The sequence below is a fragment of the Aethalodelphis obliquidens genome, unplaced genomic scaffold (genome assembly GCF_003676395.1).
Source record: "Aethalodelphis obliquidens isolate GAN/ISIS:26980383/991018 unplaced genomic scaffold, ASM367639v1 scaffold3, whole genome shotgun sequence".
Lineage (NCBI taxonomy): Eukaryota > Metazoa > Chordata > Mammalia > Artiodactyla > Delphinidae > Aethalodelphis > Aethalodelphis obliquidens.
This window is the reverse complement of record NW_020837947.1, coordinates 47206952-47220956: the sequence shown is the minus strand read 5'-3', so window position 1 is coordinate 47220956 and position 14005 is coordinate 47206952. Positions and strand designations below refer to the sequence as shown.

The window sequence follows — 14005 nt, the reverse complement described above, 5'->3', positions numbered from 1 at the left end:
GCCCTGTGGCCTCCAGTTCCTGCCTCTTGACAGGGAAAGGAGCAGGCGGACCCACACTAGGAGGTGTGGCAGCTGCCCCAGGGAGAACACAGCCCTGTCCCTCTCTCTCTTTCAAGGGATGAGAGCCAGGGGCTGGGAGAGGCACGGGCAGGGGCAAGGAGACACATGCCGTCTGGTTCTGTACGATTGCTTTGTTTTTCCTTCATGATTTTCTCTTCCCTGTTATTACCCTTGACTTCAGGATATTGTGTTTGTTACGAAAACCTTATTTCCATGCCATAACCTTGAAAAAGGGCATTTAAATGGCACGTAGGATGAGAAATTCCACTGGCAAGAAGGAATAACATTAAAGGGATAAAAAGCCTTTGTAATATTGCCTTCTAAGAGAAGAGGGTCAGAGGTTCAAAAGCCTTCTGTAAACATTAATGGCCATGCGTGTAAATCATGAAACACAGATTGAGGCAGGTCAGGTCTTCCTCGAATGTTTCTCCAAAACTCCAATCGGAAGCCACTCTAGATCCTGTCCAGACTAACAAAGGAAGAAGTCACAAATTTGGTCTGGGCAAGGACCGGCTTTCCAAGTGCCCTGCAACCCAACACGTAAATCCATGTGCAGTGTGGAGAAAACCTAAGAAAAGCCATGTATGGTACCTCCTGCTATTCCTTAATTCTTACCTTTTAGAAGTTACAAGTTGATTGAAAAGTTCTAACCAACCTTGGCATTTAGGAAATACTGCATAAAATTGGGAGGGGAAGGAGGGTGTATTTCAGAATTCAAAGTTAGTAGACTCTGACAAGAAGCATTCATCTGAGCATCAAATTAACAATAAGGAATCCTAAATCAGAAGATATCAAAGCCAAATCCCCCCTCCCCCATTTCCCTTCAAACCTTCATGTAACTCCAACAGTTCAGTCCCCTCTGATGTGGGCCTTTCCAGCACTGAACCTGACACTTCACTCGGGATGCCATCCCTGCATCCCACCCTTGGCTTTGCCACCTGCTAGCCCTGTGCACCCAGGGAGCTCCCTAACCTGAGCCTCTGGCTCCTCCTATGTCAAAAGATGACTATGAGACACACCTCAGACAGTTGCTGTGGAGAGCAAATGAGAACCTTTGCAGCTTAGCACATGGCTGGCACATAAGGAGCCTTCAGTAAACGGCAGCTCTTTACTACCCTTAAAAAAATTCCTCTGGCTACAGGAGGAGGGCTCATGGGGGGCAGGTAATGTTCTTTTTGATCTGGGTACGTGTTGCACAGGCATGTTTGGTTTGTGTAAATTCCGCAAATGGTACACTTTAAAAAAACGGTGGTAAAATATGTATAACATAAACATACCACTTTAACTGTTAAGTTAAGCGGCCTTACTGTGCGAGCACCACCCTGCACACTTTTGATCCGTGCACTTGACGATATGCATTTAAATAAAAAGTTAAAAAAATCCCACCCACCCTCCTGTTCATGATGACAATAATATATTTAAAAATAACCCTGTAACTACGGACATGTGCCTTCTGATGTCTGGAAGAGTCACTGTCCTATTACGGGAGGAATTCCATTCTTGCCCTTGAAAGGTGGTCCTGAGAGCTGGGGGCACCCTAGGGAAGGGGTGGGTTTTACAAGGAGGCAGTTTTCAGGGCCTGAGGCAGTTCCCTGTTCCAAGGACCACTCCTCTTTCCTGGGATGGGTGGGGTGAGCAGGGCTGCCTCTCACCTGCCCTTGGAAAAGCTGAAGGGCCAGACTTTGGGCCCTTCCACCACCATGAAATCCAGTTTGCTCAGAGAGCAGAGGGCAGAGTAACCCGACCTAGCAGCACTGGAGAACTTCCTGGTGGGCCCTCAGCCAAGTGGCATTCTTTCCCATTCACTGGGGGGCGCTCACGAGGGAAACTTGAAGTGTGGGGGAGAGGGCCTGACTTGCACACGTGGGACACCACCATTTTCTTTGGTGCCTGGATTTTTCTGGAGGGCCCCCATCTGTGCACACTGCCTTAACCTAACAGACATAATATTTAAAAACTATAGGGAAATCTGACCCATATTTACTCTCCCTAAAGGAAGTATTAAATGGAGGATTTCAAAACTGAGTGATTCTCACCCTTGACATTTCCCCATTGCCTGCTTAACTGCTGCTTCTACTGGCCACATTGAAAAGGCATGCTCGTAGGCATTCTCGAGTGGGCAAAACCACTTCCCCTTCCGTCTCACAAAGATTTCAGTCACTTGCAAATTTTCATTATGGAAAATGGCTTCCACGGCCTTCACCAATGGGAATATTTAGCAGTTTTGAAAATGGAACTTGTTGCCAGCCTTACGTGAGGCTAGGGCAACATGTGAAATGTGAAGAAAATCTCCGGGCAAAGAGAGGCTAATGCGGACAGGCCAGCCTCCTGCCAATCATCTGAAACTAGATTCGTAGAGGGCGAGGCTGGTGCTTTTACAACCTTTAAACCAAAACCAAAACCATCGACTCTGCTTCTCTGATATCTTCCAAAAAGCTCCCTGGACATACAGCGCCATAAAATACCGCACTGGTTCATCCACTCTTCTTTCCTCAAGTTAAGTGGCTGAGAATTAATGAACTGATTAGCAAGTGTTCTCTTAGCATTTCAGAGATCTGAAAAGGTGCAGACTGCTAACACAAGAACTGCTGCCCAGTCTGAAAGGCGTGCATGCTTCCCCCTCCCTCTCCAAACTTACGAGCTGTTCAATATTTGAAATTTTTCTCCTTTGTGAAAACTCAGGTCATCTTCCGTCCGTGCTTCATAATCGTAAAGGGCCACAAACAGGGTCACTCCTGACAAAAACAAAATCAAAATGGGAGAGATTATTACACCAGGGGAAATTAATTCCAAGAAATTTAAGTCTTCAGTAAAACCTCATTCTCAAAATTTACATCTAATCAGTACTGATAACATGATACAGTGTTGTAATTGTGTGAAACTAGAGTCACAGGCTGAATTTATGCCTTGGTCTTTGTAGGGGAAGCATTATTTGATCCAGCTAAAACCCAGAGTTGAAGGACTTCTCTCTGTACACTTGGAATGCGTCCTTGGGAAGAGATGGATATTGATATCACGGCCACAACCAAGGGGCAGCAGCAACATTATACTTCAGAATTGCAGGGCTCTGCAGCAATTACAGACGCTCTTTACCCCACACGTCCTCCTCCGTGCAGGAGCCCACATCAGGTCTGGGTAAAATGGACTATGCTTTCCCTCGGCATAACAGGACACGGAATGTAACAGGAAACTCCTTCTGCAGCCCAGGCACTGAGAAGACCCTCTCCGTACATGTTCACCCCATCAGAGGATGTCTTGCCCTTGGCACCTGCCAAGGCCACCAGGACTCCCCCTCTCTGGCTCTCCTTCCACCGTGGACTCACCCCTCCCCGCATGACTTGTCCTCACTCTTCCTCACCTGGCTGACGCGCCACAGAGGCCATTCCTGCCTTGCAGCAGTTTACCATCAACACTGAAGAACGTCCAGCGTTGCATTTGGCCTAGAACTCTGCCTACTATGTGGAGGAAGTCCTAAGCCAGGCCTCAGGGATTTTCACCTCCTGGTATTCAGACCCTTGTGCAACCCCCTCCCTTTGAGTGTGGCTGAACCCAGTGACTTGCTTCTAACCAGCAGAACATGGCAAAGGTGATGGGATGTCCCGTGAATGATTATGCTTCAACTTCAAGAGACGGTGACTCCTGTCTTCCGAGCAGACTGTCTAGATTGCCACTTTGGCTTGATCACTCTGATGAAGCAACCTGCCATGCTGGCGAGGCCCACGCGATAAAGAACTGAGGGTGGCCCCTGGCCAACAGCCGACGAGGAGCTGGGTCCTGCCAACACGCCGTGAACTTGGCAGCAGCAGACCCTTCTCGGATGGACGGCGAGAGGACCACAGCCCAGCCAACACACCTTGACTGCAGCCTGTGAGAGGCTCTGAAATAGAGGCCCCGGCTGAGTTGTTGCTAGATTTCTGACCCACAGAAACTGTGGGATAGTAAACGTGCATCCTTTTAAAGCTGCGAAGTTTTGTGATAATTTGTTATGCAGCAACTGATAACAAATACATCCCATTTCTCTGCTCTCTGGATTCTCATTTTGATTTCCACACACCCCAAAGTGCCTAATGTGGCTTGAAGAACGCACACCATAGGTTCCGTGCTTCACCAAGCTGCTGTTTTGCTGTGTTGGTAGTTCCAAGGGAACAGATGTGCCTGGGGACTATTCAAGAACTGGAGGGAGAGAGGGGGCTTGACTGTCCACCCCATCCCAAGCGGGACTTCCTGCAGGAGGGATGGCACGCAGAAGGTCTGACCATGCCAAGCAGCAGGGCTCATTTGACAAAATGCAAAACGTTTCGAAGATTTCTTTGAACAATTAGAAAGGAGACTGGCTTAAAACAGAGTGGGAGCCTGTAAGGCCATGCCTATCCTCATTTAACACTCTGTTAACAGATTCCCTTCAGTTCAGAATTTAAAAACAATCCTAAGCTCCACCGTGTGGAAGACAAGGCAGAGGAGGACAATACTTCCACTTGCCCACTGTCTCCCTGCATCGCTCACTGGGTGTTTTTATCTTCTAGGGACGGAGGGAAGAGTCAAAGGAGGTCACAGGGATGCACAGACACTGTTCCTGGCCTTAGAGCACTGAAAGCAACGTTGAGGAGAAAGACATGCATATATGATAAAGCCAAATAATTCAGGCAGAAAAATCCACCAACATTTGCGAGTATTGTTTTAACTTTCACGTCTCATAAGGGATCGGATGCCCTCTTATACTCACACTGTCCCTGACGGTGTTACAGACCCACACGTTCAAGGCAAGGAGCCCCCTCTAGTGACTTTATGAATGATACCTGCAGACACAGGATTCACACCCAGCATTCACGAGTGAACGCACAAGGTCAGTGCCTGTGTCAGCAGAATTCAGAGTCCGGCTGGCAAAGTACTTGTCTTCTCCCAGCAGGCAAAGGGCATGTGTGCTGGGGGCATTTCTGGCTCCTTTTGTCCTCCAGCACCCTCCAGAGACAGACGTCCCTAGACTGCCTGACGGCCTCTTTCCTTCCGCCCTCCATTCCAGGTGCCTCCCAGGAAGGCTGGAAGGATGAGTATGTGTGCCCAGCCTTCAGTCACCCATGCAAGGCCTGCTTTAAAGGAAAAGCTAGATTCCCCATAACATAAGGGTGAACATAAAATATTTTTTCTACTGAGCAGAGTGTGAAGTGTTGGCAGAACAGAAGTAGTTAATTGCCCACAGCTCTGGGTCAGGTCCCCTTGATATAACTATACTGTCCCGTTGGGTAGAGAGGGAAGAAAACATCTGCTGAAGCCTTGGTAGTGCCAACTCCCAAGGTAAAAAGGCACAATGGGTTGTTATTTAAGACATCTGCTCCCAGATGAGCTGACAGCATAATGGTTGATGTATATTTTTAAAAACTTTTGTAATAAACAAGACAATTTTGGAACGTATAATGTCAAATATCTAGTTACCATGGTTCACATACTGGGAGAGGCTTTGGAAGACTAAGGATGCATGAGATAACTTACAAATATTTCAGAAAACATATGTCTGAGAACGTAGGCCAGATATTTTACAAAGTTATTAGCTAAGTCAGCAAATGCACATGGCAGTGAAACACAGCCTAGGGAAAGAGGAAGAAACCTAAAAGAAATATGAGAAGATTCCTTAAGGATACATATTTGATTTTAAACTACAAAAGATACATGAAAATACTTGAGGGCGGATAAACTCTGCCATATTGAAGATGATGGGAACATCAGAGAAGGAATCAATGAAGACAAACAGCCAAAAAATAATGTGGCCAAATGGCCTCACCAGCTGGGAAGCGACAGGCAGGCTGGAGGCTAGGCAGCTGAAAGGGCAGCACTATCCTGCAAGTGCTCTTAACCGGGGGATGCGGGCAAGGAGTGCTTTCACATTGGGAGAACTCAAAACATCCATATTCAGATCCAGTCCTGGGACTTCTGCTGGCCTCAAGTGACTCAGCAGCAGGTTGTCTCTCGTAACCCTTGCAGGATTCTCACAGAGCAGCTACTGGGGTCCCCTGCACCACTGTTGCCAGCACCTAGATTTGTCCATCAACCTTCAGCATTTTTAACAGCCCCTTATCTGGTAGTGGCTAGGCAGACAGTGATTAAAAACTTAAATGCTGAATCCTCAAAGGAGCACAAACGTTCAACTGCCCAAAGATTTAAGAGCAGCTTAATCCTGACCTGTTCCTCCTCTCGTACGCAAGGTCCCAGTATGAGACGAAGAGTTCACACCCCCAAAGACGGTGAGTCCTTGGCCCCCGGCTGCGTGGAAGTTGTTGTAGTTTGGGATGGAGGTCACGCCGAAGCTGGGGTAGTGCTGAGGAGTGGGGTCTGTGCCATAGCGGTACCCGGAGCTCTGGTTCAGGCTGCCATCCCTCTCCTCCGTCAGTTTTGTTGCTTCTTTATCCTTACATTGCACACAGCCCATTATCTAAACTCCTGTTGAAAACAAACAAACAAAAAGAGACACATGAACTTGGACGCCCCCTAGTGGCTGGGTTGCTTGACTATTAAAGAGGAATCGTTTATAAAGTTCACTGTTGGATATTTCAGGCCTAGAGGGGCATGAAAAGCAGTGGCTACGGTTGACGGCTGGAAGCAATGTCAGTGCCTTTCACTTGACAATCACATTTGTTCCCCATATGCTCCGGGCAATGGGATCAATACAGAGTACGATGTTCACCATGCAGCATTTTTCCTCGCATGAGGTCTGCACCCTTACACTTCTGTAATATCACACACCTGCCTAAGGAGAGTCCAATAATACTAACTTATGCTTTTCTCTAGTCACCCTAAAAAGTAGTGTAAGCTTTCAAACATGAGTGCATGCAATCTTAGAATAAAAACTTCCATCATGGCAAAGGAAATCTAAAGAACAGGGTGCAGGAGTGTTGGAAAAGCCAGAAGACAGCCCCTAAACAGCTCACTGTACTTCTTCATTCCTGGGTACCCATTCTTCAGGCACACATTTGGTAAATTTTAAGCAATAAGATGATGGTAAGTATCAAAATTAAGAAATAATTACTGGATGAAAAAAAATACAATTGGCCGAAACTAAGCGGTCTGAGTATATTTGCAGGATGTCATGATAGCCTACAGTAACAAAGTCATTTAAACCTGCTAATTAACTTTTCAAATTTCCATTAGCTTTTGACATCCTTCAGAAACATTTAAAAACTCATTCCCATGTTCTAGAATTAGTGGTGAATTCAAACTTGAGTCATTGTCACCCCAGCCTCCTTCAAACCAAACCTACTTCTTCTGCGCTGGTCTCAGTAAATGGTACCACCAAGGTGCTCAAGTCAGAATCCTGAAGCACATCCTTGCTGGCTCCTCTTTGCTTACTTTTCAATCTTCCTGTCTCACACTCTGCCATCCAAACTTGCCTAACTTCTCAGTTCGTCAAAGGTTCTATTTTTCCCACTCACCTTTCGTCTTTGGAACATGGCTTTGAACACTTTTTGCCTCCTCCTCTTTGATACACAATATATCCTTCATGTCTCAGTCAAGACACCACTTCCTCTGCAAAGCCTTCTCTGATTTCCCTGCCATCCCCCAGGCTGGGGCGGTGCTCTTCCTAAGTGCTCCCATGATATCTTGACTTCCCTCATTACGGCATCTATTGCGCCATATTAAAACATGGCCTGTCCACTTGTCTCATTGCTCAATAGACTGCGAGTTCCAGGAAAGCAGGGCTCTGTCCATTTTTGTCATAGCTATATAGCCAATGCCTGGCACATAGCAGGTGCTCAATAAAGAGCAATTGAATGAGTGAAGATTCTCTAGCCCACTGTTTCTCTTTCACCCTTTCTTTCTCTCTGCATCAAGGCCAACTCTTCTTCCAATAATTTTTATCAGCAGTGTGCCCTGTGTTTTGAATCTATTGGCATGTGTGAGCAGTGAAGAAGATTCAGAAATGGAAGGTGAGTTGGTTAAATGACCCCACTTTGGACTGCAATGTCCTGTAATACCCTGTCCAGCTGACAGCAGGGAGGTAGGACATGCAATGGATGTCCCTGCCAAAATTCTGAAAAGTGGCCCATTTGGGACCAAAGAACCAAATAAGAAATACATGACATCATGTGTGATTACATGTATTCACTGGGGAGAACACAGCTGGTACAAGATGGGAAGGGACTTGAGGTGGTGAAGGGAAATGAAAAGAGCCAGCTTCTCTATGTATCTTGCAAACCAAAATGGGGTTGCCACATCAGATACGGAGACTCTTGGGAGGTACTGTTCAGAGCACTGCTTTCCTGCTGGCCGGGGTCATGGAAGCAGTATCAGACTGTTTAAAGCCCTCTCACATTACATGTTTCAATAAATACTTACTGAATTTAATCTCGTTAGCTGAGAATGGAAATGTTTGGAAACGAGCCGCCTGCTGCTTGAGCTGAGCTCACCAAATCTGGAACACATTTACGCGTAAATCATTCCAGATTAACTTACAGTGTACTGTGTCCAACATGCTCTCTAACTTACGGTAAATGAATATGATTTTAACAAGTTTCCAATAGGAAATGCAAAATATCTCCAAGGCATGACTGACTGAAGGAGTTTCACCATTTGTTGTTGGTGTCGCTTCATAAGACTGGTAAATATCTTGCTCACTTCACATTAACTCTTCCCTGGCAGAACACTGTCCTGAGCGTCTTACAAAGGCCAACAGAAGACACTGCTTGTCCCAGGTACTCTTTTCAGGAATTTCACTGATCTGCTTTAGTTAGAGGATGTGAGACCTGAATCACAGAATCACATCATTTATATCAGTGGTTCTCAGCTGGGGGTGACTTTGCTGTCCATGACCAAGGGACATATTTGGTTGTCACAGCCTGGGGGTAAGGGGTACTGCTGGCACCCGGTGGCAAGAGGCCAAGGACGCTGCTAAACATCCTACAATGAACGGGACAGCCTCTAACTACCAAGAATTACCTTGCCCTGAATGTAAATGTGTCAAGGTCAAGAAATCCTGATTTATGAAGAGGAAAAGAATTATAGCTATATCTTTGAAACAGTATAAGTGCTGTTTCCCTTATATGCATGTGATTGCCTTCCTCAGGAGAATGGGCATGCTAGGGAGAAAACGTCAGCTTAAAGAATGGACAGAATGCTGTTTTTTTTCTCTAGAAGTTTGTTCCTTGTGATAGAGGCAAGAATCTAAAACCAATGAGAACTCTCAGTACAAACTACCCTTCCAATTCCATCAAAACAAAACCCTACATCAGAAACTTACTGAAAACAGGACCCTACATCTAACCAAACTAAGAAAAGAATAATCTTTCAAAAATCTACTAAAAAACGTATTACCACTGTAATAAATGCCTAACAGCTTTTTATATAATTCTATGAAATAACGGAAGGAAACAAATAGTAAGCTCCTTGCAGGCAGCGATTGTTTTTCAGTTTTTGTTTCATCATTGCATCTCCAGTGTCCAGAACAGTGCCTGGAACACAGTAGAAGCTCAAAAAATATGTGTTAAATGATTAAATGCAAAAAACCCAAACTCTATCAGAATCATTTTGGAGAAAACAATTCTCTTTTATACCACTTCGTGTGTGTACAATTTTGAGTAGGGAATGTTTCTGCACAGATCTTGTGTACTCTTTTCACTTCACTGACAAACATGAAGAAAATGAAATAAATCGGTAAATGTGGGCTCGGTCATTAAAACTTAATCACAATGAAAATATCTGTATACGAACTTGTGGTCTTCTTCCTCCCACTTGAGGTGGTCAGACTAACCACTTCCTGATGAAAGAATCAGAAGATGCTACATGAGTTGTACTCAGTGTGACTTCGGGCTCCTTGCCACGAAGCAAAGTTCTGAGCATTCGGGTTAAAATAAAAACATCCTTATTACGTACAGTTCTGTGGTGTGGCTTTTATGGCCTGTGCTGTGGGTCCATCATGAACATATAATGCACTAATACATTTGCTCAAGATCCGTGGGGCACTGGGAAACGGTGAATAACGCCACTTGAAAGTGGGGCCCTGGAGGGACTCTGATCAGTAAATCATACATCATGACCTCACGACCATCGTCCTCTGTGCTTTGCTATGCCTAGAAAAACTGATGCACAGCACTTTGACCAGCAGGACCCTGTTCTTGTGGTGAAGCCCCCTACTCTCCAATTCTTCTGTAAACGGAAGGGCTCTGTTTCTACTATGTAAGTAAAACCTGATTTACTTAAAATTTCCTTAATTTGCTCATATGTGACACAAGAGCATTAAGCAACTCGGGCAGAAATTGCCAAAGAGAGAATCATTCAAGGATTGCCACGTCCCCTTCCTGTGAGCGGGCATGATGGACGTCATCAATCCATCACAGCGCCTTCTGGTGCTACACCACGTGTGGCCTCAGACTCCCTCTGCACATAGCCCTTGAGTGGTTGACTGAAGCTGACATGAAGGATGGAATCTGTCTGCTACTCTGGGCATAGGCTACTTCGATCCAGAATGAGTCTGGCCCAACGTACATTCCCTCCACTGATGCCACAGACCCCAGTCTGGTCTGCTAGACGCACATTCAACACAGATACGCTCACATTTCCTCATATGCCAATCAATAAAGCAACATCTGTATGCCCAGGTTATAACATCGCAGGACCTGTGAGATTTTAGGTGTGTGAGAGAGCTAGGTACCAGAAAAGGAAAAAGGCCACTGGCAGTCTTCTGCAAAAGCAAATCACTTTCTCTTAAGACACATAAATGGGATGGCAGGAGGGGGAAGGTGAAACTGACAACAAATAACTTTAATCTCAGCAGTGTAAGCGCGATGCCTCAGAAACCAGCCTAGGTGGGTGTGGAGAAGTGAAGGGCCCTCCAGCATAAGTGGCATCCTTGCTCCCAACAGCCCAGACTCTGGAGAGTGATGGTGAAGCCACACTGGCCTGTGCTCTGATGTGGCATGTTTCCTGGGGCTGTCATTCACCATCCCTTTAGCTGGTCTCTGCTTTACCTGGGCAGGTATCACAATGAAAGGAAAAGGACGAGAAAGGGAACTGAACTAAGAACCTAGAAACCAAACACAAGCAACCCAGATGGGGACAGCTGGAAAAGTATTGAAAGCTGAACTGTAGATAGACTGCCCAGTTTCACACACTTCTCTGGGAGAAAAGCAAAAACTGGCGGTTTAACGAGCAAACACCCTTTTCCAGTCAATAGTAATAGCATGAGGCAAAAGGATACGATGTGGCAGAGACACATCAGAAATGTGTCGACTTCAGCACAGAAGATTCACGGCAGGGGACTCCCGATTCTTGTAAAATCAGAAATACCCACAAGAGGCAACCTGAGGTATTTTGCTATGTTCTCGATAGGGAAAAGTAATCCCTTGAAAGTTTAGGGAAGGCTTTCCTTAATTTTCCCCACATAACTACCAGAAGCAGGACATTTAGAGACAGAGGAGGGCCTCACTGGTAGCAATGGTAGTTGAGCCACAGCATCTGTCACCCCAATGTTTTAGCATTTTCAGTCCTTTACAATGTGGCTTTTCTCTTTGTGGGACCCTGGGTTCTGACACCCCACAGGGAGTGCGGGCAGTGCTGTCTTCTGGGGACAGCCAGGGCAGAGGTGCCAGGGATGACTGGAGAGAAAGCAGGCTGGACCCTCTTTGAAGCACAAACACTCCCCAAGGCCCTGAAGCAGGGAAAAGGTTGCAGCTGGGATGACACTTGAGAGATGTAAATACTTGAGGCCTGAACCACGCACAGCACTGGTGTTGGGTCCAGCCAGTGGCCCCAGCTCAGCTATGAAAAAAGAGCACACAGGACTCTGCCAGTGAGGGAAAATCCTTTTTGCTGCCAACTGGAAGGAAGGCGTGAAGTACGTGCCTTGCTGAAAAGGTGGTGCAGTAGGCAGATCTCTAAGGTGTGCCCAAGTTTCCCACCTCCAGTGGATAAGCCCTGGATAATCCCTGGGACTTGTGGACGATGGGATCAGCGCTCCTGTGATTAGGTTATCTTCTTTGGCACAGTTGACTTTAACAGAAGAGGGATTATCCTAGATGGACCTGACTTCATGAGGTGAGCCCTTGAAAGGGATAGGCTCTTTCCAGAGGAGCAGATTCAAAGTGTGAGAGGCATTCCACGGGAGGGATAGTCTCCACTGCTGGCTTTGAAGACAGAGGGGGCTATGTGGGTGGCCTCTAGGAGCTGAGAACAGCTCCCAGCTGGCAGAAAGCAAAGAAACAGAGACCTCAGTCCTACAACCACAAGGAAATGAGTTGGGTCAAGAACCCAAAGAAACTGGGAAATGAATTCTTCCCTAGTCAAGCTTCCAGATGAGAACGCTGCCAGTCAATACACTGAATTCAGCCTTGCGTAAGAGCCCAGCCACACTGTGCCCGGACTTGTGACTCAGAACTGTGAGCTGATAAATGGGTGTTGTTTAAGTCACTAAGTTTGTCATAATTTGTTACACAGCAATAGAAAACAAAAACATCTCTTGGTGGGATGAGGCACCACAGAGATGAAGGCTCCAATCTCAGCAGTGATGACCAATATCAAATGAAAGCTCACTCCAAGCCAGGCGCTGTGCTATGTACTGGAACATGTTGTCTCACTAAATTCTCATGACAGTCCTAAGACGTGGGATTGCTATTTCCCCTCATTTTACAACGGAGGAACAGAGAGGTTTGGGAATTTGTTCACAGCTCAGTCAGGGGTGGAGATGGGATTTGGAGCCAGACAGACTGATTTCACGGCCAGCACATGGCGCCTCTACACTAGCCTTGCCTCCTGCTCCGTGGAATCCTGGCTAGTCCACACAAGGGTGTGGGCGCGAGGATAGGAGGTGTGGAGGGAGAGACCTGTGGAGAAGACCCCTGACTCCGAAGAACCCAACCTCATGTGCATGACTAACAAAGGCCCTGATTTCAGGGACTGGGCCCCACTGCTCCACATTCACGGCCCATACCCCCTAAGACAGTGGGCTCTGCAGAGGTGCTGGGACCATGCCAGGCGTGGTGAGTCACCAGCTTCCCTGATGTGGTTTGGCATCTTAATGAACGTTTAGCCAATGCCATTAAAGCAGCCCTTAGTTTCCTGATACTTCCTAGATGTGGCGGGGTATTTATATGCACCACGAAGGAGTTAGCACTGGGTTCCTTGATGTAAAAGTGAGCTGTCCTACTGCACTGAAAACATGATGTGCTTTACATCATATAAACTTTCTGGAACACGTTTACTGCGTAAACTGAGCTATACATGTAAATGCTTCCTCCAAGCACAAAAATAACAGATTTCTACTCTTGGTGGAGCCCTGAGAGGAAGAGCCCCCCACAAACACAGGTGATAAAATATTATACCTTTGGGGTAAGAAGGCTGATGTAAAAGCAGGAGTATCTACAATGTAGACACTAGCCACATGCAGCAATGGGAGAACCAGAGCCTATTTAAAAATCAAGTCAAAACTTTGCTTCAGAAATAATAAGTGGAGTTGGACCCATTCGATCCTTTACACATGGCTTTGCAAAGACGCTCTGGAGGGTGAGGAGGACGGACCTTGTTCCACACCGCACAGCAAGGGAACCGAACTAATAGAAATCACTCTTAAAATGTCACATTACTTTAAGAAAAAGCCACATTCCTGGCACCTAGAATATTTGTTGGCTTCCACTCTCCAGCTTCTCCTGTTCAAATGACCCCCAGGCTGCAAGGCAGCAGCTCACACTCCGGCAGTTCTCTTTCCCTCTGCACAACTTTCCGTGCCCCAATGCCCAGGGACCCACAAGCACCTAATAAAAAAGAAATGGAAGCATCAAACCCCAGTGGTGAGATTTAACACTGCAGTCAACTAACTGCTGGAACCAGTCCCAAACCCAAGTGGGCAAATGAGGTTTTAATACCAAACTGTGGAAATGCTCCAAAAGGAGCGAAGAACATTTTCTTCTTACATTCACTTCACTTTGGATGTCAAGGTTAAGACAAGAGTGAAATGGCGATAAAAATA

At 46.3% G+C, this 14005-nt stretch overlaps 1 protein-coding gene across 5 annotated transcripts in view; it reads right to left on the bottom strand.

Moving 5' to 3' along the window:
• Positions 1–14005, bottom strand: part of FYN (FYN proto-oncogene, Src family tyrosine kinase) — a 209973-nt gene that overhangs the window by 47516 nt on the left and 148452 nt on the right. For 4 of the 5 annotated variants that reach the window (XM_027088377.1, XM_027088390.1, XM_027088395.1 and 1 more), the window contains 2 exons: positions 6235–6492; positions 2699–2795 (listed from right to left, as the gene is read on the bottom strand). In XM_027088377.1, coding sequence (XP_026944178.1) covers positions 2699–2795; positions 6235–6481 — 344 coding nt within the window. In that variant the 5' untranslated portion in view covers positions 6482–6492. Of the gene's footprint in view, positions 1–2698; positions 2796–6234; positions 6493–7481; positions 7505–14005 lie in introns of those variants that run through there. The other variant, XM_027088389.1, reaches the window with a different exon arrangement.